Consider the following 26453-nt stretch of genomic DNA (forward strand, 5'->3'; position numbering starts at 1 on the left):
CTATCCAAAGGTGTAGAGAGTATCACAAGACATCATTCACCACAAACAACAGAGTATATTTCATTTGAGCATATTTATAAGAGCTACAGAGAGACTAAAATTGTGTATGGGGGACGGGAATAAAAGATGAAAAAGAGTGAATCCAAGGCTGAGCGTTGGACCAAAATACTGGAAATGGACAACAGGTAATTCAGATGAGGTCTGTGGAAGCATAACTACAAATGATAACATATCTCTGACCATTTCAAACACAATTGTCAGGAGTGGTGCATTATCTCGAGTATTTATTGCCAGAACTGGGCTTTAGATGGATCTAACATGCCATTGTGTTACTGTGGAGTCTGTCACCACCCTGCAGCTTCTTTAAGGGATATTTTAGGACAAGAGGAAGAAGATGCTTGCAGTAATTTCAGTTGCCATTCGAAAGAGAAGCAATAAATAAAGATTAAAGATGCAGCAGACATATCTCTGGCATTTTGTTCAGACTGCTTGAAAAAGTTTACCAGGGCAAGATCTTAAACATGTACTATAAGTTGTTTTCATGTACCCACAGTTCAAGTTCATGTAAGGGGGGAGGAAACTATAGGACTGTCTTACAACTTTCTGAACCACACAAACAAGACAAGATTCACTGACAAAACCTGGCCGATACCCACAAATAAACACGCACTTCTAAAACGGGACACTCACCGCCCTGATTAATAATGTTCAAAGCGCACAACAGCAGTTTGTGAAACAGCACAGGAAATATAGTCAAGCTCACTAAAGTCATCTTCGGGTCAGGAATATTTTGCACATCCTCTTGACAGTGATGGAAAGAAAAGAAAAACAAAAACACCTATAAGGACAAATAAAGTGAAACAACCTACTTCATACCACTGCTATTGCTATACATCACCTTTTATACACATATATTCTCTTTCATATTCCTTTTAATATGTTCACATTGTTCCCAATCCTGACGCTAATTCTGATCACATAAAAAATAACAGTAGGAAATGCAAAGATGGACTGTAATGGATTTTTAAAAAAATCACATTTGTGTGAATGGGAGAAGAGTTTGAGGGCAAAGGCCAAACTATGCGCTCCTAAACAGAACCAAAGTAAATCCAATTGAATAACTCTGTGCTTAACATTTGTCGTATAACAACTTATATGGAGTGCAAAATTATTCAACTGAGTACATAGAATTATACTGTATATATTAGCATGTCGGTATTTACACAGAACAGACAATACATTCTCTCAAGTTAAATATTACTACAATGTTTTTTCCCCCACCCCATAAATGTAAGTCTTTTCCATTACAAGATTTCTCTTAAATGTTCATAAATGAATGTTTTGGTATTTGTATTCAAGTTTTTCTCGTATAATCAGACAATCCTCTGTTGTCTTCTACAGTTAAATACATCACGAGAATAAACATCATGTTACAGCAAACAACCCCCCCACCCCCCAACACCACCCCACCACCCCGCCCGCCTGAACCCTCCCCACCACCTCCTGCTCCCTACAGGTGTTCACAACCCACTTTTGGCCTACCCACCCTTCCCCGTACACCGTGTACCCCTACACCTTCCCTCCCGCCACTTGCCAAACTCACCAAGTACACAAACAGACTAACAGACGAGTGCAGAAATGCAGGCTGTGGTTGAGTGCTGGAATCACAAGTTCACCCTGGAAGAGGACGAAAGGAAGTCAAGTATGAAAGAAACACACATGCATTCAATACATGTTGAATATAAAGACATGATAAAAATGCAAATGTGACCGCATTGATGATCACAAGCTGTAAATTGCAAACAACCATTAAGTATTTTATAACCTATCATAAAATAGAGCTGTGTATTGTTTTTTTTGACAGGGCTGTCCAAATCAACACAGTGATGCGGATTAATCAATCTTGTGTTTTTTATTTTCCTGTTTTACACTTTGCAATTACTTTTACATGTTTTGCTTTATTCCAATAGAGTTAATTTATATTATTTATAGTGTTTGTCCCTGTAAAGGTTTTAAGTGATTGATTGATTTTGGGGAAGTGGTTAAACTGAAGGGCCAGCTCGAGCAGTGTGAGACTGTTACATTATAAGTAACTGGGGGAAAACAGTCCTTAACAGAAACAAAGTACACTTTTTCTCAAGCGTGACAAATAGATTACACATTAAAATGATCTGCATTTTTTTCCAGCTACACTTTTGGCACAGGATGGCTACATTGTTTATTTTCAACATGGATACTATTTATTGTCTACAACAGGGGTCCCAAACTACGGCCCGGGGGCCGGATCCGGCCCCCCAGCATCCAAAATCCGGCCCACAGGAAGTCCCCAGTTAAATTTTTGTTATTTATTTAATTTTTTTATTTTAATTTTTTAAATTTTCCTTTCTAATCCATTTTCTAGCGCTTGTTACTCTTGGTGTCTCCTAGCCGCTCAGGCAAATCATATTGTCTAAAAATGAATTTTCCCATCGATAACGTGACTTGATGAACATCAATGTTAATTGATGTTAAATGACAAAACGGATTATAAAGACAATGTATATATATATATATATATATATATATATATATATATATATATATATATATATATATATATATATATATATATATATATATATACAGCCAGGCCCCTGGACAAATTGTTTTAACCCAATGCGGCCCCCGAGTCAAAAAGTTTGGGGACCCCTGGTCTACAAGGTCAGGTGTAATTTACTATTGTACAGTACTGTTATTGAAAATTGGATAGATTTAGAGCCATATACAGTAATTGATTTCATTAACTAGAAAATGCCAGTTTCAGAATAAAAAACTACATGTAATTTATCTAGCTCATGATAATATGTTGATTCTTACCGTGCTCTTTTTTGTTTTGCATCACACAGAGGTTACACTATTTTTACTGTAAGGAGGGGTGGTGGTGGCCATGCATGTATCAGCATTTTTACTGTGCTGATTTTGGTCAAGAAAATTATTGGTTGTAGTAGGGAGCTGGAGTAAACCCACCCAAGTATGGGAGAACATGCAAACTCGTCACAACGAGGCCAAGAAGAGTTTTGAACCCTCTAACTGACTGCGAGGCTGACAACATGCTTACCCCTAGGCCGCTGTGCGCCCCTTTTATCAATGCAAAATAATATGTAACGGATCACAACATATTGTTGAATTGAGAAAATCAAAAGTTGAGTATTAACATCTTTGTAAAAGCAGAATTTTAAACAAGTTTGGAATAGCAATGGGGAATATAGCCTAAAATATATAAAGCAATATGTCATGCAGCCTTGTGGCGTAATGCTATATATCACAATATCAAATTTGGTATGTAAATGATAAAAGAACCATCTCAAAACGGGTTACAAAGGTTCAAAATTTAGCTGCTAACGTATGTGATAACATGTTGCGTAATTTCCTGATGTATCAAATAATCAAAACTATTATTAATCTACTTGCTAGTTTATTGTTAATATTTGGTTACTTTCTGCTGTGGTGCTTTTTTGTATCCTCTAGTGGTGTGTAGTGTAGCATGTTTAGCTATTCCTTGTCCTCTAGTCCTCCAGTGATAATGTTACGTGTCAGAAACATAGTTTATTTGCTGCCATGGAGACGAGGATTAGTGATTTAAAGCTGTACTGTGGAGGGACGTTGCCCCTACCTTGCAAGTGAGGACGCTACATTGCGTTGTTCGCTTGTCGCTGTCAAATTTCAATCAATCATCAATCAAAATGTTTTTATATAGCCCTAAATCACAAGTGCCTCAAAGGGATTCACAAACCACAACGACATCCCCGGATCTAAACCCACATCCGGGCAGGGGGAAACTCAACCCAATGGGGTGACCAGGTGCAATAGATGTCAAGAGAGACACAGCAAGAATGTGTCATCAACATGCATTATCCCAATATGGTGATCGTGTTAAAAGCTCTATGGTGGGACAAAATTGTATAATTCATCGCGCTACTTAGTTTTTAATTAATACTGAATATTGTGGCCGGTGAGAGTTGAGACTATCCATCCCACTACATGAACTACTATTTTGAGCTATGCCAGAAAGCACGATGAAGTGATCCTTTGTGTCGTCACTCACCCTCCTGCAGTTGTGTTGTCACCGCACAGGCTCACATTTGATTGGAGTAGGAGGTGGGCTGCTGTTCGAAGCCCTGACTGTAGCCTCCCTCCTCATTGTAGCCTCCCTGCTGGCCGTATTCGGGCTGGTAGCCTCCTTGGGAGCCGGCGTATGGGTCCTGCTGACCGTAGCCACCCTGGGCAAAGGTATCAGGAGCGGGCTGCTTTTCCTGCGATGGCATGTATGTACCAGAAAAGGCAGCCATCCAGCCAGTCTCCTTAAAGACGAACCACAGGTTTCCTATCCACAGGATCAGGTTGCAGAACCCAAAAGCCTGCGAAGGAGTGGCGATAGGTGACTGCTCTGGTGGTAAATTAGTTGCTCTTTTTACTTACGATTTCCCCTCGCAATCCTAAAGCGTTACAGCAGAAGTATATATGACACACAATCGGACCAATAAAATTACTGTTCTCTTGCACAGTTGGGCAAAGCAAAAGAAAACCTACCACAGAGGTGTTGAGGCCCGAGACTTTGGGGTCGTAGACCTCACGGCAGCGATTTTCTTGCTCGCCACAGGCTGTGATGAGAGTGATGACTCTCTCCGGATCAGTGGCAGTCTTCACATCCGACAGACCTTTGGCCCACGCACATGATGACACCAGCCACATGAAGGCAAACACTGCTGTCACTACAAAGTCCTGCCATCGACAAAGATCACGTTTAGGATTAGACCACACCCTTTTAAGGAATCACTGAGCAATAAACACTAAGCGGTCGACTAGGTGCAGCTACATGATTATGGCGACCGGTCAGTTCAGTAGGTGTTTTGTTGATGAAATGAATTGCTTCATGGATGCAATGAAACTTTGTCTCTGCTAAACTTTTATTCAGCGATGAGTGAACATGTCTTTTGTACCGTATTTTTCAGACTATAAGTCACAGTTTTTTTCATGGTTTGGCTGGGGGTGCGACTTATACTCAGGAGCGACTTATGTGTGAAATTATTAACACATTACCGTAAATATCAAATAATATTATTTAGCTCATTCACGTAAGAGACTAGACGTATAAGATTTCATCGGATTTAGCGATTAGGAGTGACAGATTGTTTGGTAAACGTATAGCATGTTCTATATGTTATAGTTATTTGAATGACTCTTACCATAATATGTTACGTTAACATACCAGGCACGTTCTCAGTTGGTTATTTATGCGTCATATAACGTACACTTATTCAGCCTGTTGTTCACTATTCTCTATTTATTTTAAATTGCCTTTCAAATGTCTATTCTTGGTGTTGGGTTTTATCAAATACATTTCCCCAAAAAATGCGACTTATACTCCAGTGCGACTTATAGATGTTTTTTTCCTTCTTTATTATGCATTTTCGACCGGTGCGACTTATACTCCGGAGCGACTTATACTCAGAAAAATACGGTAGTAAACGCAAATATTTACATAACTTGCAAGATTTTGAGAAGGCTCCCATAACCGAAGCTACTTAGGTCGCTAAGAGTAATACATTAAACCCTCGTTTACCGCTGTTAATTGGTTCCAGGCCTGACTGTGGTAAATTAATTTCCGCTAGGGGGATAATAATTAAATGTTTTATATTTTTATGGCTACAGTATAAAAATTGTCTATGACCTTCTAAATACAGTTTTTAATATTAAAAACGCTCTCTAGACAAGAAATAACACTCACATAGTCACCTTAAAACTTCAAAGCGCGATGTGGCGAGGGACAACTGTATTACAATACTCACTAGGCTGCAGTCAGCCTTATAGCCCCTAGAGCAGAGGTCCCCAAACTTTTTGACCTGGGGCCCGCATTGGATTAAAACAAATTGGCCGGGGGCCTGGCTGTATATATACATACATACAGCGCGATGATGTCAAGTTATCGATGGGAAAATCCATTTTTACACAATATGATTTGCCTGAGCGGCTAGGAGACACCGAGAGTAAGAAGCGGTAGAAAATAGATTAGAAAGGACAGATTTTTAAAAATAATAATTTTAAAAAATAGTATTACTTTTTTTTTTTTTTATTTAAACTTGGGACTTCCCGCGGAACGGATTTTGCACGCTGGCGGGCTGTAGTTTGGGGACCTCTGCCCTATAGTGTTACATCAGTAATATAAAAGAATGAAATTGGGCCACATACACAATTTTGTTTAGGGTCACAAAAAGCCAAGTCCTGGCAGTGGGACTCACAATCTGGGGGCCCTTGTTGTTTTCACGGTACTTCTCCAGGACGAAACAGTACACAGAGAGGGCTGCCATGGAGTAGAGGAAGGCAAAGACACCGATGGTGACAAAGAACTCCGCCGAAGAGGAGTAGTCGCCGACCAGGAATAGACGCTCGGGGTACCCTCCCTTACAGGTGGGGGCATCAAAGTAAACCTGATGGAGCCTGGGAAAGGACACAAACAGCAAGATGTGTAACATTGTGCTCAAAAGCCACCCAAATGATCTCTGTTTGCCAAGAAAATATAGCACATAGTTTGAAAAATATGGAAAATATGAATATTAACATCTAACAGCATTGGTCTAGACTGGAGATACAAAGAAACAGATTACGACTGTGGTTAAAGTAAACAAAATAAACCTTCAGAAAACTGCAAGGGTGAGGGCATTGAAGGGGTTTTCAGGAGCAAACACGTGTATTGCAGCTGTAATAGCGTCTGCTACTTCATGCCCCATTTCCTTTAGGCCGTTTGTAACAGTTTTCTAGAAAAATAAACAACCAAATAAACATCCTCCAAGTCTGGTGATTCCATCATTTTTTGCAGGCGTTGTATTTAATTAACAAAATGGGACTTTCTGGACATAATAAACCCCCATGCAGTCCTCATTATGTTCCATTATTCTATTATGAATTAAAAATGTAACATATTACTCGTACTTTATAAGATATGAGGAACATGATTCACATGCTGAAAATATGTGTTTGCAACATTGTTATAAACAACACCGTACCTGAATGGATATTCAAATTCTACTTCGATGCCAAGGTCGCTCTCTGACCGGTTTTTACACTCCACGCTCATCTTGAACATGCCGGAGTAACTGCCACAGGTTGAGAAAGCAAAGATCGCAAAGATCTGCAAGAGAAAAGCGTGACAAAAATGACATGAACATTTGACAAGATTTGGATTTTTTTTTAACCTCTGTCATTCAAACTGGGGAAAAACAAACACATTATATCAGATTATTCTAGAATGCAAGGAGCAGACCAAAGCTTCACCAACTATGGCAAGCTGCTAAAAAATGTGGCGCGATCATTACTTTGCAAGACGGTTGTCATGGTTACTCTTCCATTTGACTGCTTTTTTTAGTCATTTGAGGTGCATACAAATTAGCATTGTCATAAAGAGACATGCGTGAAGATTTCACTCACACTCTCTCTCTTGAGCGCATGCGCGCGCGCAAACACGCACGCACGCACACACACACACACACACACACACAAACACAAGAGATTAGATGAGGCTGACTATTTTTACCACAGCCTTTCTGCATCGCAAACCAGATCCGATAGAATGGAAAATCCAGCTATTAATCTGACTGAGGTGCTCTACCATCTGTCACTAAATACTCAGTTGTAAAGCTACCTACAACACACACACACGTGCACACACACGTGAGCACACACAACAATGTCCAGTTATCACAACCTCTTTCCTTAACATCTCACACCTCTCTTTCCGCTGTTGTTGGTAAAGGCCTAATTAGGAGGATTTGATCATCAATACAAATGTCTTGAAAGCACAAAAGGGTTTGATACATCCATCCATTTTCTACCACTTGTCACTTTCGGGGTTGCGGGGGGTGCTGGAGCCTATCTCAGTTGCATACGGGCGGAAGGCGGGGTACACCCTGGACAAGTCGCCACTTCATCGCAGGACCAACACAGATAGACAGACAACATTCACACTCACATTCACACACTAGGGCCAATTTAGTGTTGCCAATCAACCTATCCCCAGGTGCATGTCTTTGGAGGTGGGAGGAAGCCGAAGTACCCGGAGGGAACCCACGCAGTCACGGGGAGAACATGCAAACTCACAGAAAGATCCAGAGCCCGGTACAGCTCAGATAAAAACATTTGAATTTCTACAGTGGAGCCTCAGATTCAAAGTTGTAAAAACCAATACATTTAAAAAATGGGGCCCTAAGTAAAATTTTATTTGGAGCTCCCCCATCTCATTATATATTTTTATCACATGTTTATATTTATGTGAAATTATTTTTCTTCATTTTTAAATCAAATTTCAATTTAATTTGATGCATGTTTTGGACTAAAACAAATTCATGGCAAATATCTTGTTGTGCAAAATAAAAACATTTATTATATACCCTGAGTCTACAACCCGTTAGTTACCTTTTGTTTTTTTAAGGCAAGCAGTATTGCACTGCGCCACAAGAGCCACTGAGACAATGTCGGGGAAATTTGCTATTATATTATTAACAATGACAGAGCAGGAAGTGGCTAGGAATAAGTTGTCAAATTTAATATGAAGCGCTCTGCAATTAGTTAATTGGATGCCAAACAGGGCCTCATAGTATTGCCAGGCGCTTGCTCTGCATTTAGGGCGGCCCTGGTTTTTGCCCCAAAGCAGAGGAAGATGGTGTAAAGTTGTAGTTGAAAAATTATGCATTTGTCCTCCATCTCATTTTGGATAACAGCCATATCCCCGGCATATGTTTCTTATGTTCTTAGTATGAATAATAGCCAGAGGTTCCAAGAGGTTCGAAACACACCAACATTTTGGTGCACCAGCTGCACTTAGAAACTGAAAGAACCTAAAAACTCATTCAATAACAAAGGCTGAGGTTTACCGTTTGGAGATTATGATTGCAGCATGTAATACTTTAAATCATTGTGGCGTGTTGTGATGTTATGCACGGGTGGACTGCATCACCCATTCATCCATCCATTTTCTACCGCTTGTCCCTTTTGGGGTCGCGGGGGGTCGCTGGAGCCTATCTCAGCTGCATTCGGGTGGTAGGCGGGGTACACCCTGGACAAGTCGCCACCTCATCGCAGGGACTGGATCACCATCAAGCAATATCACATTGAGCAGTTTAGCCATGATACTGTAATGGTGATGGTCATTGAAAAGTACATGTCCGAGGTGGTGGTGGTGAAGTTGAGTGTAAATGGCAGTTTTCCAAGAGATAAACAGTTATGGTAATGAATGAGCGCAAAGAGGAGTGATGGAGGAGGATGCCAGCATGAGGGAAGCAATGGTGTTTGGTGCCATGGTAACGCTATTGGCAGCATCACAGAGTGAGGAGGCTGGTTTCTATCCATTCTGGCATGCTGGATGGGTGTCAGCTCTACTGTGGAGAGAAGACACACAATTTCCCCACCACTCACCAAGACACAAACACAAACCATCTGCCTGCTACTGCTTTTCTCACACTTTGGCTTCCATTTTCATTTCTCTTTGTAAAAAAATGGAAGTCAATCGCACAACAAAATCAATGATAGAGTTCAGTGTTTTGAGACTATTTATGAAAATATTTTAACACAAATGTCTTTATTTCTCTATTCAAGAATCCCGATCCCAATCAGAAGCTGCCATGTTTGGCATTTATCTAAATGCAACCTTGAGCTAACACCATGTTTGTGTAGTTATTTTATATAATTTTGTTTCTTTTACCTTTCAAAACTCAATTAAAACCAACACACATTATTGTAGTAATTATTAGTCATATTTACATTTCATGGTTTCCTATAGATTCATTTATTTCTGGTGTCCTGCCACTGTGAATTTTGGGCAGCGTATTTAGCGCTATCATTTATTTTCATTTATGTCAATAATATTTTATTTTACATTTTAAAACTCAATTAAAACCAAACACATCATTGTAGTAGTTATACTGTATATGTGACAGGGATTTATATGAATTCATTTATTTGTGGTGTCCTGCCACTATACATTTTGGGCCGCCAAAAAAGCATTTAGTGCTATCTTTTTTTAAAATTCATATTAGTATTTTTTTATTTTAAGCTTAATTAAAATAAAATATATTGTTGTAGTAACTATTGTGAATTTATACGTTTCAGGATGTCATATGCATTCATTTATTTGTGGCTTCTAATCTACGGTGTACTTTTTTGGGGTACCTCATCAGAACTTGCAGCAAGGTGACCACACCTTGAAGTGACCAGCGAGGTGACCACACATCATATCTACTTAATATCATTCTAGACAAGAGAATGCCACAGATAACGGTTGGCGGCAGGGAGAGATAATAAAAACAAACATTGAATTTAGCAAAAAACACAACTAATAATCATAATTAGCAATGTGCATGTAACTGATTATGACTGTGTAACAAAGCAAAACGATTGCTTTGTTGCTTTTTTTCTAAATCAATTTAATTAAAGGTTACCAACCTCCTTTTTGTGTCCAGTGATTTATCAAGCAGAATTATGTTGCTCATAGCGATGAGGTAGCGACTTGTCCAGGTTGTACCCCGCCTTCCGCCCGAATGCAACCGAGATAGGCTCCAGCACCCCCCGCCACCCCAAAAGGGACAAGTGGTAGAAAATGGATGGATGGATAGCTGACATGGTGATGTTCTTCTTCACATCACAAACTAGTTGAGGGCGAACAAACAGCGCCTCTGCTGGTTGTAGACAAGAAGTGCATTTGCTTTTGGCTCAATTACTTTAAGATATGATTAATCAACAATAAATTCCACACAGTAGAGAGCACTTTTAACGATCAACTGATCAATTAATATGCCTAATTATAAGAACATTTTGCACCATATGTATGATTGTTACATTGGGGATTATTTAATTAGAACGTATGCCAGGAGGTTGTGAAATTGTCATGGTTTGTCAGTTAAGTAACCTATCAAGAAAAGTGATGTGCAGATTGGGATACAACTTTCATGAAACTTCAGAAACGGGATAAGGAACAACTGATTAGATAGCCGAGAGAGAGTGGAAACTAGGCCTGGGCCGATTACAAATTTTGCAGGGCGATAAATTGTCCAACAAATTATTGCCAATAAACGATAATACTTTCAGCATTATTTTGAGAACACATTAAAGGGAAGTGCACTTTTTTTTGGAATTTTGCCTATCGTTTACAATCATTATGAAAGACTTTTTTAAAAAAAACGGTTTTAAAGAAGATAAAAAACACTTGAAAGATGCGAAAAATGGTAGTGTACATATATATATATATATATATATAAATATATATATATATGTGTGTCTATAGTTGAGCTCATAGGACTAGATAGTACAATCCCTCAGATTAATCAGCAGTTAGTGTTGAGTGGGGGGTGGGGGGTTAGGGGCAAAAGCTTCACTGGGGTCTTCAGGTGGGCACCCTCCTTCACTGGTGTTTCGTTGATAGGCCCACGACACCTCCGGAGGGCTCAACGGCGACATCTGGCGTCCCAGGTGTGCCCCCCTCTGCCTTTACCCCTAGATGTCATTTAGCAGCCCAGTTTGGGTCCTTTCTCTTGAACCATATCCATCTGCTACTTTGTTCAGCAGCATCCGACAGCGATTTGACAGCCCGCCGGAAAGCCTGACCTCTCAATCCCATTCCTTTGAGGAGCTTGGTTGTGGACGTAGCAACGAAGCCTCTGCACCCGACTTCAACTGGAAGCACTCGGGCATATATGTATATGTATATAGACACGTTCATATATATTTACCGTATTTTGATGATTTTAATAATTTCCGGGACTGATTTCTTCCATGTGTTCCTACCTCCGCAATAACGAGTGTTTTTTTTAAATCATGGCAGACTTGGTAATAGACAACGAAGACAACTATTTTTGGACAAATGAGAATTTCAACCTTACACTTTTGAAGCTAAATACACTGCTGCTTATAGAAGCAAGCACGAAGGGAGAGTGAGGTGAAAGCGATTTTGACGCTATAAATATTGAACTTGGAGCCAAGCTATTTCGACATAAATGGATTGCTTACCTAAAATCAACAGGAAACGTACCTGGCCAGCTGGACCAGACTAACTTTAATATTGATCATGATACATGCAGCATGTCACATGTACAACTACAGTACAAACACTGTCTGGCTAGCTCAGCTGTGTACAAACAAAACATGAAATGTGGGCTAATACTTTACAGATATTGTAAAATTATTGTTTATGTTTTTCACTCAGTACAGATTGGTGTTCTATCGCAGTGTTGTGCATTACAAACGCAAACGGGTTTCGTGCTGATGTAGAAGCTAGCTTATGTCTTGCCGTAGTTAGCTTTTACGGCTAATACCGAAGCACGCCGATATGTTAGTACGCTATAGAAAGAGTTCATCAGTGTTCACTCTTACAATAACAATGCTGCTACAGTTTGGTTATCATACAGGTTACGGAGCGTAAATTAAGTATTGTTGACGGTTTTTGAATGCATTTTTATATTGATTTAGAGGTAGAATTGATTATTCTCATTAGCTGCATTGCTAGCCCCCAAGAACGAGCTGATTTTTAGATGTTAGAAAGCAAAAACAAAACAAAACAAAACACCTTTTGTCTTCCTGTCTCTCGTAATGATTGTGAACAATAGGCAAATTTCCCCAAAAAGTGCGGTTACCCTTTAACATTTACATTAACAGCCACGTTGACAATGTAATGACATTTGATGTCTCTCCCCTGTTTGCAGCCGCACCCTTTAAGCTCTAATGCAGTGGTTCTTAACCTTGTTGGAGGTACCGAACCCCACCAGTTTCATATACGCATTCACTGAACCCTTCTTTAGTCACTTTATACTTTTTACTGTCTCGTTTTTTTACATTGCCTCTCAGAGTGGTCCTACGCCATATTGCATATTGTGTTGTTTTTGTATATTGTGTGGTTTCTTCTTTTTTTTTTTTTAAATGCAAAGCACCTTAGGGAAGCAACCTAAATTTCGTTGGACCTGTACCTGTACATGCACAATGACAATAAAGATCGAGGATGTCGTTGTGGCTTGTACAGCCCTTTGAGACACTTGTGATTTAGGGCTATATAAATAAACATTGATTGATTGATTGATTGATTGATTGATTGATTGATTGATTCATTATTTAGTGAAAAATAAAATGTTTTTTTTTCAAATTCAAGACAAAGTTATATGTTTTTTACTGGTGCACAAAATGAACCGTGCATGAACATCACCTTGTTCAAATAACAAAACCAACACAGTGCATGAACTCACAACAAAATTACACACCTGCAAATCAGATGGAAAATTAGAGGGAATATTGTTCTGGGGTATCCATAATACGGCAATAGGGAGAAGTTTTTATTTACACGATGAGTCGGGTGCGTCTTGACCGCCGCGGCAGAGGCTTCGTCGAACCTCTGAGGCCGACTCACCGAACCCCTGGGGATAGCGAACACAGGTTAAGAACCACTGCTCTAATGTATTGATAATATGTAATAATAATATGCAAGTGACCCTTTCAAACGCAATTGTTACGTCTTCGACGCATGGCTGCGATTTTCGTGTTCCTTCCAACGCAGGAAACAAGCAGGTGCGTCGTGGAGGTAAGATGAAGTATTTTTAATAAATTAAAGGCAAGACAAAAATACAAAACTGAGGATGCTAGCAAGCGTGGAGCAGAACAAAACCAAAATGTTACCAAAGGTGAAAAAACGAGGAAAGCTATACTGTGCAAAATTTGCTACAGCGAGGAGAAAAAACATGAGACGTAAATGTTGCCTACAGCAAACATTGACCCAGCAACTACTGCTGGGTGACAGAAAACTATAAAGGGGAGTGATTAACCAAAACACCTGGTGGGAACACTAATTGCTAAACTAAGACAGGTGAGGAGAATCAGTGCCCATGGAAACCAACAGTAAACAGGGAAAGAGGGTGCACCCAGGAAACAGACTAACACAGAAACATTACCAAAAACATACATCATGCCATGATCCGAGTAATGGATCATGACAGCAATAAACTTTTAATTCTCATTAGTATTTCACCATTGTAATTGGAAAGTCAATAACTTTTTATTATCTTTAAAAAATAAACAAACAAAAGAGAATGGACTCTCAATGTCAGTTAGCAAAAATTGCACTTTAATAAATATTGAACATTTAGTTTTTTTTGTTTTGTTGTTTTTTGTTGCCATCAGTTTCTAACAATCTTAGCATACTGGCTCCTTTGTCCGTGTAGATGGGCTCATCTTTCTCATTCAATTAAAGCCAAAATGTTTACACACCAGAACTTTTGGCTTCGTAATCATCTTTTTCCTCCTAAATTTTGTTACCTCGCGGTCGACAAGCAGCACTCCGTCCGTGCATGTGCCCGTGAGATAGTGGTCTCGCCTCCGCCCACTGAGACAAAGATTGTAGATGACTGACAATAGAGTTAACATCACCTTGTTTATTTAATTCTACTATCGAATAAAACACGCTCAGTTTCTGAGAGAGACGCACAGTGTGAACCTTCTTGCACCATGATTGTAAGCGACAGACGAAGACAACAAACACACAAGAACATGGCAGTTAATGGATGCCGGCAAATTTCATTTATTGTTCGATTAATTGATTTATTGACGGCTCAGCTCTAGAGGAAACTGACAAGAGTGTTCTCTCTGTTTCTTTCATTTCAATATACAAACATTTGTACATAGCTGAAAATGTTACAGTTGGATTTTCATCAAACTTTCAGGAAATGTCAGAAACGGAATAAGAAACAATTCATGTGTGCGTGTGTGTGTGTGTGTGTGTGTATGTGTGCTAGCTGCACCACAGAGACAAAGAGAGTGAAGACTGACAAAAGGGTTCACGCTAGGGCTGGGCGATACGGACTTTTTTTAATATCTCGATATTTTTAGGCCATATCGCGATACACGATATATATCTCGATATTTTTGCCTTGGCCTTGAACACTTGATGCATATAATCACACCAGTATGATGATTCTATGTGTCTACATTAAAACATTGTTGTTCATACTGCATTAATATATGCTCATTTTAAACTTTCAGGCAGAGAAGGAAATCACAACTAACTTAATTTACCAAAACTGTATTTATTAAACTGTTATTAAGCAGTGGCACAAGCATTCATGTAATTTCCAAAACAGAAAGTGCAAGATTGTCAGAGACATTTTAAAACAAGCTATTAGTGCACATTTGTGCATGGTTTTGCTAAGCTGACTTATCAAAACAACACTAAACTAAAGTGCACTTTTTGTACAGAACGCCACCACAATAGTTTAAAAACATGATGTCACACAAGATATTTCAATAAGTGTCAAATAAAAATGAGCTGCATAATAGGAAATCAAATAGTGTTTGTCCTTGCTATGTGGTAGGTCCCTGTGGACATTATCTCCTTTTGTTGTCGACTCTTTTTTTCATACGGTGTTGATCTGGAAATGTTTGCCTCTGCATTTTGATGGTGTGGGCGTGTAGCACCGAATGGAGATGTTGACATGTGGAGTAAGCACTCTTCATTCTCTAGCAGGTGACTTTTCAAATGATGCTACATATTAGCAGTAATGCTACTTTTTGTAGAAACGCTTTTGCCCCACACTTGACAAATTACGGTTGTCTGTTCGACATATTCCCACTTGAAGCCAAACCACCGCCAGACGATGGACCCCCTGCTGTTTTTCTTGGGAATTAATTCTTCCTTCATTTGTGACCAGATTCGCACCTTCTTTCTCTCGTATTACCACTCGCATCACAGCTAACGTTACCCATGCCGCTACCTCTCTGCTCCGTGAGGGCGTATACGTATGTGACGTATGACGTGACAGTATGTGACGTATGTAAGAAGGTGCGCTTGCTGTCTGTGAGAAGGAGACACAAGAAGGAGTGGGAAGAGCTTGTCGTGTAATGCCAGCAGCTAAAATCAACTGTGTGAGAACATATACTCGAATATCACGATATAGTCATTTTCTAAATCGCACAGAGTAAACTCGCCAGTGTTTCCCACACATTCATTTATTTGTGGCAGCCCGCCACGAAAGAATTACGTCCGTCACAAATATAATTTTTTTTTTTCTTAATTTTTTTTTTTTTGGTCCTGTCCATCTTCTCAGGCAAATCATATAGTTGATGTAGATGCCCATATAGGCTGTTCAGATTTACTTTACAAAAGAGAAGTGTAGGATACTTCTCTTGTTGCCTTATTTGTATTTGACCACTACTGTTTTCTGTTTATTTGTTACTGACTGTGGCAGGACACCTCTGCCTCTGTTTCACTTTATGTTGCTGGTAAATAATATGGTTGTAGTAGTAGGCTAAAGTTAAATTATTTAGTATGCACTAATTAAAGGGGCAGAGCTTTAAGAGACATTTCAGCTTTTATATTTTATAAGATATATTTTTTGTAAGAACCACAATTAATAAATATATTTCAGTGAATGACTTATTGTTCAAATCTGTATATAAATATGTACATAAAGTGTTGTAATTATATTGTAAAATGGATGGATGGATGGACGTTTAAAACAAAACTGTTATTATTAATTAGTAAGTATACATTTTTTGAGCCTTTTTAGAGAAAATCATATCATTGTAGTAAATTATGCAAATTATTCGAGGATGTCATGGTGACCACGCCCATAGCCACGCCCCCACCGCCACAGGTATCTTGGCAGTTTATGGGAATCACTGCCCACGATATACCGCGTATATCGATATATCGCCCAGCCCAAGTTCACGCTGTCTCTTTTATTCTGCTACATATAACTTACAAAGTTAAGAGCACATTTTGATTAAACTTTCAGGAATAAGAAACAAGTTTGGGGTATTTCAAGCTTCCAGTTTGGATTTGTACTACTGGGAGGTTAGGCCTGATGCAAGTGCTTTTGTAGTTTTATGAGGTTAAGGGTGCCGCAAAAGCAGCATTGGAAAGTGTTATTAGATGGAACATCACACGGCTAGGAAAACTTAGTTAAAGTAAAGAAATCCCCATGAACCAGAGATGTATTTAAAAATGTGCCAGATCCAAGTTAGACAAGTGTTGCAACCCAGCAAAGAACGGTGGACAGGCTCTAGTTGTTTACCAAGTGTGCGCTGTTGAGCTTCGCGTCAGCTTAATTTTGGGAACTCAAAGACTTCTTACATCCGTCAAATCACTGCTTTGTCAGCACAGTACCCCCCACCCCACCCCCAAGACAGGAAGAGGGTGGGTAGGTAGGCATTGCTACATGAGTCACACAAACAGGATGCTGTTGCACAGAATTGTATGTGCACATGAGTAGTTTCGCCTACGTACTTCAATACATTTGAACTAAAACGGTTGTATATGTATTTTACATCAAACCATATAGCAGTCGCCACTAAAATGTATCTTCCTATTCTAATACAGCTGTCTTTTGTTCACCTCCCCTCCTGTTGCTGCTTATGCATGCCCATATTAATCCAGAAAGAGCAGCAGCTCCTCCTCTGGTCTGACACATGATTCATGGGCCCTGGCTCCTGAGCGAGGCTGCTGATTGGTGGTTGGCTCTCAGTGACCTAGGGAGGCAGCACCGGGCTGCTGGCACACTTGCACAGCTCCAGGGAAGGACTTCAGAGTCATGCAGCGCACTCATGCCTAGTGCAGTGTGGGCCCCTGTCACAACTACTTTCTATGCTTATGTGCACATAGTTAATCATCAATTGTCATTTATATTTCCATTTGGGTTCATACAAACCTTTTTTTTTATTGTTAGATGGGTTAAACTACTGTCTCTTGGCATCTAAATGATAGTATTTTAGTTTGTTAAACAGTACTCTGCCGCCACACAATAAAAACTATCTATTAGAGGTGTAACGAATACTGTGTAGCGGTTTACCACATGGTACACATTTTAAGTGAAGAACAGAAAAGTGTACATGCGGTGTTGTAACCTACTCAGTGGCCTAGTGGTTAGAGTGTCCGCCCTGAGATCGGTAGGTAGTGAGTTCAAACCTCGGCCGAGTCATACCAGAGACTATAAAAATGGAACCCATTACCTCCCTGCTTGGCACTCAAAAATGATTCCCGGGCGCAGCACCGCTGCTGCCCACTACTCCCCTCACCTCCCAGGGGGTGAACAAGGGGATGGGTCAAATGCAGAGGACAAATTTCACTACACCTAGTGTGTGTGTGACAATCATTGGTACTTTACTTCAACTTTAATGCACTTCTAAAAGCAGGGCTGTAATTATCGATTATCTTAGTACTCGAGTAAACTATCAAATATTGTGTTTGATTATTCGAGTAATTGGATTAGGGTTGTACTGTATACCGGTATTAGTATAGTACCGCAATACTAATGAATCATATTCGGTATTATACCGCCTCTGAAAAGGACTTTGAATATGACCAATGTATGATCCTGTAACGACTTAGTATCGGATTGATACCTAAATGTGTGGTATCATCCAAAACTAATGTAAATTATCAAACAACAGAAGAATAAGTGATTATTACATTTTAACAGAAGTGTAGATAGAACATGTTACAACAGAAAATAACCAGATATTAACACTAAATTAACAAGTAGATTAATAATTCATTTTCTACCACTTGTCCTTAATAATTTTGACAAAATAATAGAATGATAAATGACACAATATGTTACTGCATATGTCAGCAGCTAAATTAGGAGCCTTTGTTTGCTTACTTACTGCTAAAAGACAAGTTGTCTAGTATGTTCATTATTTTATTTAAGGACAAACTTGCAATAAGAAACGTATGTTTAATGTACCCTAAGATTTTTTGCTCAAATAAAGCCAATAATGCAATTTTTGTGGTCCCCTTTATTTAGGAAAGTACTGAAAAGTACCGAAAAGTATCATAATAATTTTGGTACCGGTACCAAAATATTGGTATCGGGACAACACTAAATTGGATATAGAACACTTTATTGCCTCAATGTGTATTTTAGGGAAACTTGCTGAAATAAACGTTTTTTATACAATCGTTCTGCTTGCCTTAACCTTCTTTTTGTCTTTCTAACAAATGCACATCATCAACATTGAAATTGTACTTTTAACACAAAAATAAATCCCCGCTGTTCACCACCACACAGATCACAGCACCCACACACGACCGCTCTCATGTGCACTCTTTTGCAGTGGCCGTGCGGAAACTATGTTCGTGTGTTCAAAGTTCCGGGTACTCCATGCGGTCCAGATTTGATAAATTTTGATTAGTTACACTCATTAAACAAAAGCTCTTTAACAGGGGTCCGCAGAGGTATTGCAGGGGGGTCATAAAATGTTTTGGCTGATTAGACATTTTTTTAGATACATATTTTTTTTTAGATTCCAACTGCAAAGTTTCCACAGATTTAAAAGTCTTTAAATACACAATTACATTGGTTTATAAATTGCAGTGGCATGACCACCCTACTCATTGTACCTTGCAAGTTTGAACTAAAAACAGATATCAATTATTATACTGTAATACATAGGCGCCGATCTACATTTCTGCCAGTGGATGCTCAGTGAGTGTGTATTAAAAAAAAAATTGACGTTCAGCGAAGTTATTATCCCATATGATTTGTGGCTTTATTTTTTTGTAAAAGGGACCAAACTCGCCACAAAATTAACTACAACAAGATTGATTTTTCAAAAATTATTTGAATGATTGAAAGTTGCCATCAATCCCACGTGGGTGCTCGGCATTGTCGGGATCTGCCCCTATGCTGTAATATAAGGGTGTAACGGTATTGTAAATAACCATAATTGCGGTTTCAAAGTTTTACAATACAACCGTGACAAGCGACAGTATCAAACAAGAACTTGGTGTGTAGTTTTTTTCTGGCGCTTCGGCGTTGGCCGGGTATGAAAATAAACTACATCTCCCACAATCTTCTGCGCAGCGCGGGGCTGGCGAGGTGGGGGTCATGGAATGGTGTAAGCAGGAAGTGAAATGTGTTCGTAGTAGATGAGAATGATTTTTTTTTTTTTTTACATTTCCTGAAAAAAAAAAAAAATCTATCTTAAACTATTAGAGTTATGTTGCTAAAAACAAACCCTGGCGAAACCATAACATCTTTGGTGCAAGTAAGAAAGTCTGCGTTCTGCAAAGCAAAGCACGCCACTTTCATCTTGAGCGTTTCCAAGGCAACGCAGAGCCAGCCAGTCACGTCGCACCTCACAGAGGGAAATCACCAAAAAACTGGACACCGCGGGGAATACAAGTAAACTGAAAAGGTACTTGATAAATCCTCAATCCATCCATCTATTTTCCACTGCTTGTCTCCCGATGTCATGGGGGGCTGGAGCCTATCCAGCTGCACTCGGATGGAAGGCAGGATACACCCTGGACTGGACCAGTTGCCTCCTCATAAAAGGTCACCCAGAAAAGATATTTGAAGCCAGCGAAGCTAAACATAAATTTTGTGAGGTATTTACATGATTAAAAGTTAAATTGTTAGTTAACTTTACTGAGAAACAGCATTTTCCAGACTAATATAAAAAATGTCCACTGTGGAGGACACTGCTTCTCAGAAAGTAAAAGTTGAAAGACACTAAAGTGAACTTAAATGTTTTACACTGTCACTGTAAAGACACTCAATTGTAAGTTGTTTTTTAATATTTGCTTTAAACACTGGATGTTCCTGCATAATTGTTTGCACTTAAAATAAATGTATGTATTTGTAGTGATAAATATGATTAGAACATTTGAGCATTATGTTTGTGTTCTATTACAGTAAGTGTGTTTATCCTAAACATTCCTGGCACTTCATTTTACACATTCTCGCATTTTTAAGTATTTTATTGTTTTACATATACCACAATTTTATTGTACCACGGCCTTAATACCGTGATAATATCGTACCGTGAGATTTTGATACCGTTAAAGTTAAAGTACCACAAGGTGTGGTGAAATTACCCTCTGCATTTGATCCCTCCCTTTGTTCCACCCCCTGGGAGGTGAGGGGAGCAGTGAGCAGCAGCGGTGGCCGCGCTCGGGAATCATTTTGGGGATTTAACCCCCAATTCCAGCCCTTGATGCTGAGTGCCAAGCAGGGAGGTAATGGGTCCCATTTTTATAGTCTTTGGTATGACTCACGAGACCTACCAATCTCAGGGCCGACACTCTAACCACAAGGCCACCGAGCAGTTACATCCCTGTACTGTATTATTACAATAATGTCAGCATTTAAAATAGCTTAAATTAATTGGATAATTACCTGCCAGGAGATTACAAATGCATTTTCATGTCTAATTTAAAAAATCATTGAACACAAAAGCTAAGCAGTTTTATGTTTTGCATGTTGTTCCTGTCAAGTACCAAAAATAGCACTTTTCATGCACAAACAACTTGCAACACAAAGTGCTTTACACGTGTAAAAAAAACACTATTGATTATTGACAACAACAAAACGTGGCAGAGGGGACTGAGGAAAAAGAACCACCTTTGAGGCATGCACACTGGAAAATTACTATTTATAATAACAAACTATGTTTGTTATTATTAAATTAACGTAATCTAAAAAAATTATATAAAACATTTTAAAATAAATGTAAAAATAACATATAAATAATCAAAGAATAAAACTTGAGATAGTGAGAACAATAGTAGTAATAATAGCAATAAATACAAATTAAGAACCTAAGAAGAGTTTTAAAAAATTTGAAAAAAGCCTGACTAAAACATTTTTAAAAACACGCTATTCTAAAGTATCTCGTTGATTTAATTTCAAACATCAAATATAAACATCCTCTATGCTACTCTTTCTGTGTGATGCCCCAGTTGTAACAAAACATCCACTTTTAACCCTGAAGGCTCTTCAGTGCTCATGATGCTGCTGTTCAGTCAACAAACAGTCGATGCAACGCATCCAGAGAGGGAAACACAACCTTTGACATGTGGATATCATCAACACCTTCACAATGATGCTGGCAACCACAGCTGGGCTTGTTAATTGTCTCCCTGAATAAAAATGGCTTCCCTCCCCCCTACATACATGTAATGTCCTCTGAGAAGCACACGCTGATAACTAACTGCATACTGTAGTTTACTAGCTCCATCATGTGGTGAGAGGGCAGTGCAGCCAAACACAGGAAATGAAATGAAGTACAGTACAGAGGTCATGTCCTCTGAGAAGACAAGTGTCAAAGCGCTTTGAGTACCTTGAAGGTAGAAAAGCTCAGTAAACTGATTTACTACACTACATAGTTTATTTCTCATTGGAGAAGCACCGTCACCACACTAAGTAATTACTTTTAAAAAGATGTAATAATAATTCTGAAAACAGAAACATATTCCCATGAGAGGGATTTGAACTGTAAACCCTTTTTAAGAGTGTAGATTAATCTGTGCTTTCCAGCTTTATGGCCTCTATGAGATAGAAGATCATAAATCTGCCATAAAGGTGTAAGGTGCTTAATCCTTGCCAATATTCTCTACTGTGCTATTATCATTATTATAAATTGAGTTGAAATTCTTACATGTTGCGACTAGGGATGGACTACATTTCCGTCAATGAATCAATTAGTTATGATTTAAAATAAACGGTAAATGAGATTGGAGAAATACTCTCTGAATGTTCTGAACTCCTATTTCATGCCAGCATTGTATTGTTCTGAATAAACAATACTTAAAGGGCTAGTTCAGCCTGCAGCTAATACAGTAGGTTGTTCTTTTGTTTTTATTTTATAGCGGGTCGAAACCAACGTTAATGAGTACATACCGCCACCTACTGTACTGGAGTGTGCATCCCCCCACCCCCCTCAATACAATTAAAAAAAACCCTACACATTTTGTAGTGAACATGTGGTCTTAAGATAGCCCATCAGAGCCTGGCTAAGTATTTAGTGTAAGATTGTCTTTATGCTCCATCCCCCTACCTAGACTCTACAATTTATTCCTTATAGGTGTCAAACTTGTGTTTATTAGGCTCACATCGCCCTCAGAGTCGTTTGTAACAGTGAATATATATATATAAATATATACAAATAGCCTTGTTACACAATTTGCTGAGGCAACTGTTTTTGATTATTATATTTGCATATTTTATATAACAGATTGATGTATAACTTGCTTTGAAAATGTAAATCATGGTGACAGATATTTAAGTATTTATTTTTGGCAACCAAAAAAACCAAAATGCTGCAGAGCATCTTGTTGTACGATCAGAAAATGTCAAAGTTTAGAGCATATACAATTGTACGCAGTACAATTTTCTTTCAAAATTGAAAGAACAAATACATTTAGCCAGAATGTACTTTATTACTTCCAGCCTTTCACAGACCACTTACAGTAAATGATGTGGTGGACCACATAAAATGACATGTCACATTAAATGATTTAGCGGGCCACAGTAAATGATGTGGCAGGCAACATTCAATGAATTATTGATGATTTGGCAGGCCACTTCAATGATTTGGATGGTTACCTTAAATGATTTGTACGGGCCACTTTAAATGATTTGACGGACCACACTAAATTATTTGGTAGACCATATAAAATGAGATATCAATAATGATGTAATAAGTTAAATTATTTGGCATTCAGCCATCCATTTTCTACCGCTTGTCCCTTTTGGGGTCGCGGGGGTGCTGGAGACTATCTCAGCTGCACACGGGCAGAAGGCGGGGGTACACCCTGGACAAGTCGCCACCTCATCAATTATTTGGCAGACCTCATTAAATGATTTAGCGGGCCACAGAAAATTATTAAAGATTAAAGTACCAATGATTGTCACACACACACTAGATGTGGTGAAATTTGTCCTCTGCATTTGTCCCATCCCCTTGGGGAGCAGTGGGCAGCAGCGGCGCCGCGCCCGGGAATCATTTTGGTGATTTAACCCCCAACTCCAACCCTTTGTTGCTGAGTGCCAAGCAGGGAGGTTATGGGTCCCATTTTTATAGTCTTTGGTATGACTCGGCTGGGATTTGAACTAGGAGACATAACATTATTTGGCAGACTACATAAAATGATTAGGCGGGCATCTTCAATGATTTGGCGGACCATATTAGATTATTTGGCGGACCACATTAAATGAATTGAACTGCCGTTCGAATGATTTGGCAGATCACATAAAATGAAGTGGCAGGCCAGATTAAAATTATTTGGCGAACTACATTGAATGGATTGGCGAGCCACATTAAATGATTTGGAAGTCCACATAAAATAATTTGGCAATTCTAATGAAACAATTTGGCAGGTCACATAAAATGAATGTGCGCCACCTTAAATGATTTGGCAAACCACATAAAATGTATCGAGAGTCATATTAACTGATTTTGTGAATACACCCTCTCTCTCATACACCTTCCTTTATATTCCTCACATTTAATTGAGTGTTGGTGAATGTGAGTGTAAATGTTGTCTGTCTATCTGTGTTGGCCCTGCGATGAGGTGGCAACTTGTCCAGGGTGTACGCCGCCTTCCGCCCGAGTGCAGCTGAGATAGGCTCCAGCACCCCCCGCGACCCAAAACGGGACGAGCGGTAGAAAATGGATGGATGGATGGATGGATGTTGAATAAGTGTCATTCTCCTTCTTCTTCAAGCATGTTGAAAATGAACCAACAGCGCCTCTGCTGGACGCAGCCAAATAACGCACCCCATTTATCTGAGTGAAAAGGTAGAGAGAGGACTCACCCATTGGAGGATTTTTATAAATCCCAATGGCTGCTTGATGATTGTGAACTGTCCTTGGGCCACCAACTGTCAAACACACACAAAAAAACAACAGGAACACTTGAAATTCTCCCATTTGACAAGTCAAACGTCAAAATAAGAGCCATGCAGTTATAGCAAAATTGTGCAATGAGTTGAGGTGTGCCAATATCATGTTTACTTGGCCAACACGTTTGTGTGAGAGACACAGCCAGCAATTACACAAAGCTGATTAACTGGTGCACAGCTGCCATTTGTAGCCTGTGTTTACAAGCAAGCAGAAAAATACATCACGCCATATATATTTCATATGTATGTATACATCAACATATGTCAGGTTTAAGGCAGGCTGCATTTGTGCGCAGGTGAATGCGACACCGCAGAGTAGGCGCAGCGTCAATAAATGGCCGCACATAGAAGAAAGCGGCGCCTATGGTTTTCTCTGCGAGGGTGATGGGGGGCCCCACCATGGCGGGCCCCACCATGGCGGGCATCCACGCGGCACAACATAGTAAGAATCGTCACGGATGCCCGCCACCTCTCAGGAAGTCCTCTCTAATAATAAAGCAGCCGTCATAATCGGGCCTACTGCGGCTGTACAGTATGCACCATCACGCAAGGGCCTCCGCGGAAAACGAATCCTGCGTGTTGTCCTGGCAACAGCAGGCTAATTTAGACGTGAGGAATCTCCAACGTTTTGGCACAAATCACATCCTGGAGCTAAATGTCATGGCTGCGGTTAATCTGTGGGCATCCTTCACACATTTGGAGTCGTCGGCCCGGGCCGCTCCTCCATCATGTCCTCGCCGCCAAAATCAGCGCAATTCAATCGAGTCTCCCCCTTTTTATTTATTTATTTATGTTTTACAATATAACGCAACGATGCTGCATCAAACATTTTCGACGCCGTATTGAGAAGCTGAGTATCACAATATCACCGTGTATCGGATTGATTGAAATAATCTAAATTTACAAAAGGAGCGTTAAAGGAAATAGATACGCTAATCTAAAAATAAAGAAAATGGATAATTCGGTTTCAAAGCTTTACCTGGTTTACGACATCCATCTTGGCCGCTTACACGCTGATAAGAGGATCAGAGAGGCAGATGGGGTGGAGGCGTCTCATCTGGAACAGCCCAGGGGGGGTGGACGCCTAGGAGGAAGAGCAGGGGACAGCGTCACGAGCGTAGCCACGTCACGCGACGCGTCAGAGACGTAGGACCAATCACGACGCAGCTTTATTCTAAGGGCGCAGAGCGACCACCCCACCCCTCCCCCGCCCCCTCCTTCCTCGGGCTGGAATGAAGAGAGGCGAGCATGGAGACTGTCAACGCTTTAGTAGACACAAGTCATCTTATTTCATATTCATATTAAGACTTGAGGTTCATTTTCCAATAGAAGATGATAAAGGCGGCTAATGTAAACGTGGAGGTTCGGGAGACATGGAAACCAGACCTTCTCCAGCTCTAATTGTTACTATAATGAAACATTACATAATTCAATCTTTTGCATTAATCCACCGCATTAAAATAAACTGTGAAAAGTCCCTTCTTTATTTCAGCATATTGGCCACAAAAAGCCCCAGTTTGCACGCACAAATGCAATAATTTGCTAATGCTCCTACTGAAAGTGGAGTGTGATGTCATCATTCTTTGTCCTAAGGCCTAAGCAACAAAACAGATTAGCAATAATATGATGAATTAAAACGGAACTGCAATTTTCGGGGATTTTTTCCTATCATTTACAACCATTATGAAAGACATGACGACGGACGTATTTTTTTTAATGCATTCTAACTTACAACAGAACCAATAAGAGCCTTGACGTCATTGT

The 26453-nt window shown here is 39.6% G+C and overlaps 1 protein-coding gene across 1 annotated transcript; it reads right to left on the reverse strand.

Moving 5' to 3' along the window:
* Positions 1–1516: 1516 nt before the first annotated feature.
* On the reverse strand, positions 1517–25769 carry sypb (synaptophysin b). Its single transcript, XM_062052067.1, has 7 exons — positions 25669–25769; positions 24603–24668; positions 7044–7168; positions 6279–6477; positions 4570–4761; positions 4085–4397; positions 1517–1677 (listed from the first exon to the last, which is right to left on the reverse strand). Exons 1-6 carry the CDS (start codon positions 25684–25686, stop codon positions 4116–4118), a joined length of 882 nt encoding a protein of 293 aa, XP_061908051.1. The 5' UTR covers positions 25687–25769; the 3' UTR covers positions 1517–1677; positions 4085–4115.
* Between the last annotated feature and the right edge of the window lie 684 nt (positions 25770–26453).

The sequence above is a fragment of the Entelurus aequoreus genome, linkage group LG07 (assembly GCF_033978785.1).
Source record: "Entelurus aequoreus isolate RoL-2023_Sb linkage group LG07, RoL_Eaeq_v1.1, whole genome shotgun sequence".
NCBI lineage: Eukaryota > Metazoa > Chordata > Actinopteri > Syngnathiformes > Syngnathidae > Entelurus > Entelurus aequoreus.

Coding starts and splice junctions, on each gene's coding strand:
- sypb (XM_062052067.1), bottom strand. Junction 6,478..7,043: donor GAATTTGAATATCCATTCAG/GTACGGTGTTGT, acceptor GTCCTTTCCCAG/GCTCCATCAGGTTTACTTTG. Junction 4,762..6,278: donor ACAACAAGGGCCCCCAGATT/GTGAGTCCCACT, acceptor TGTCGATGGCAG/GACTTTGTAGTGACAGCAGT.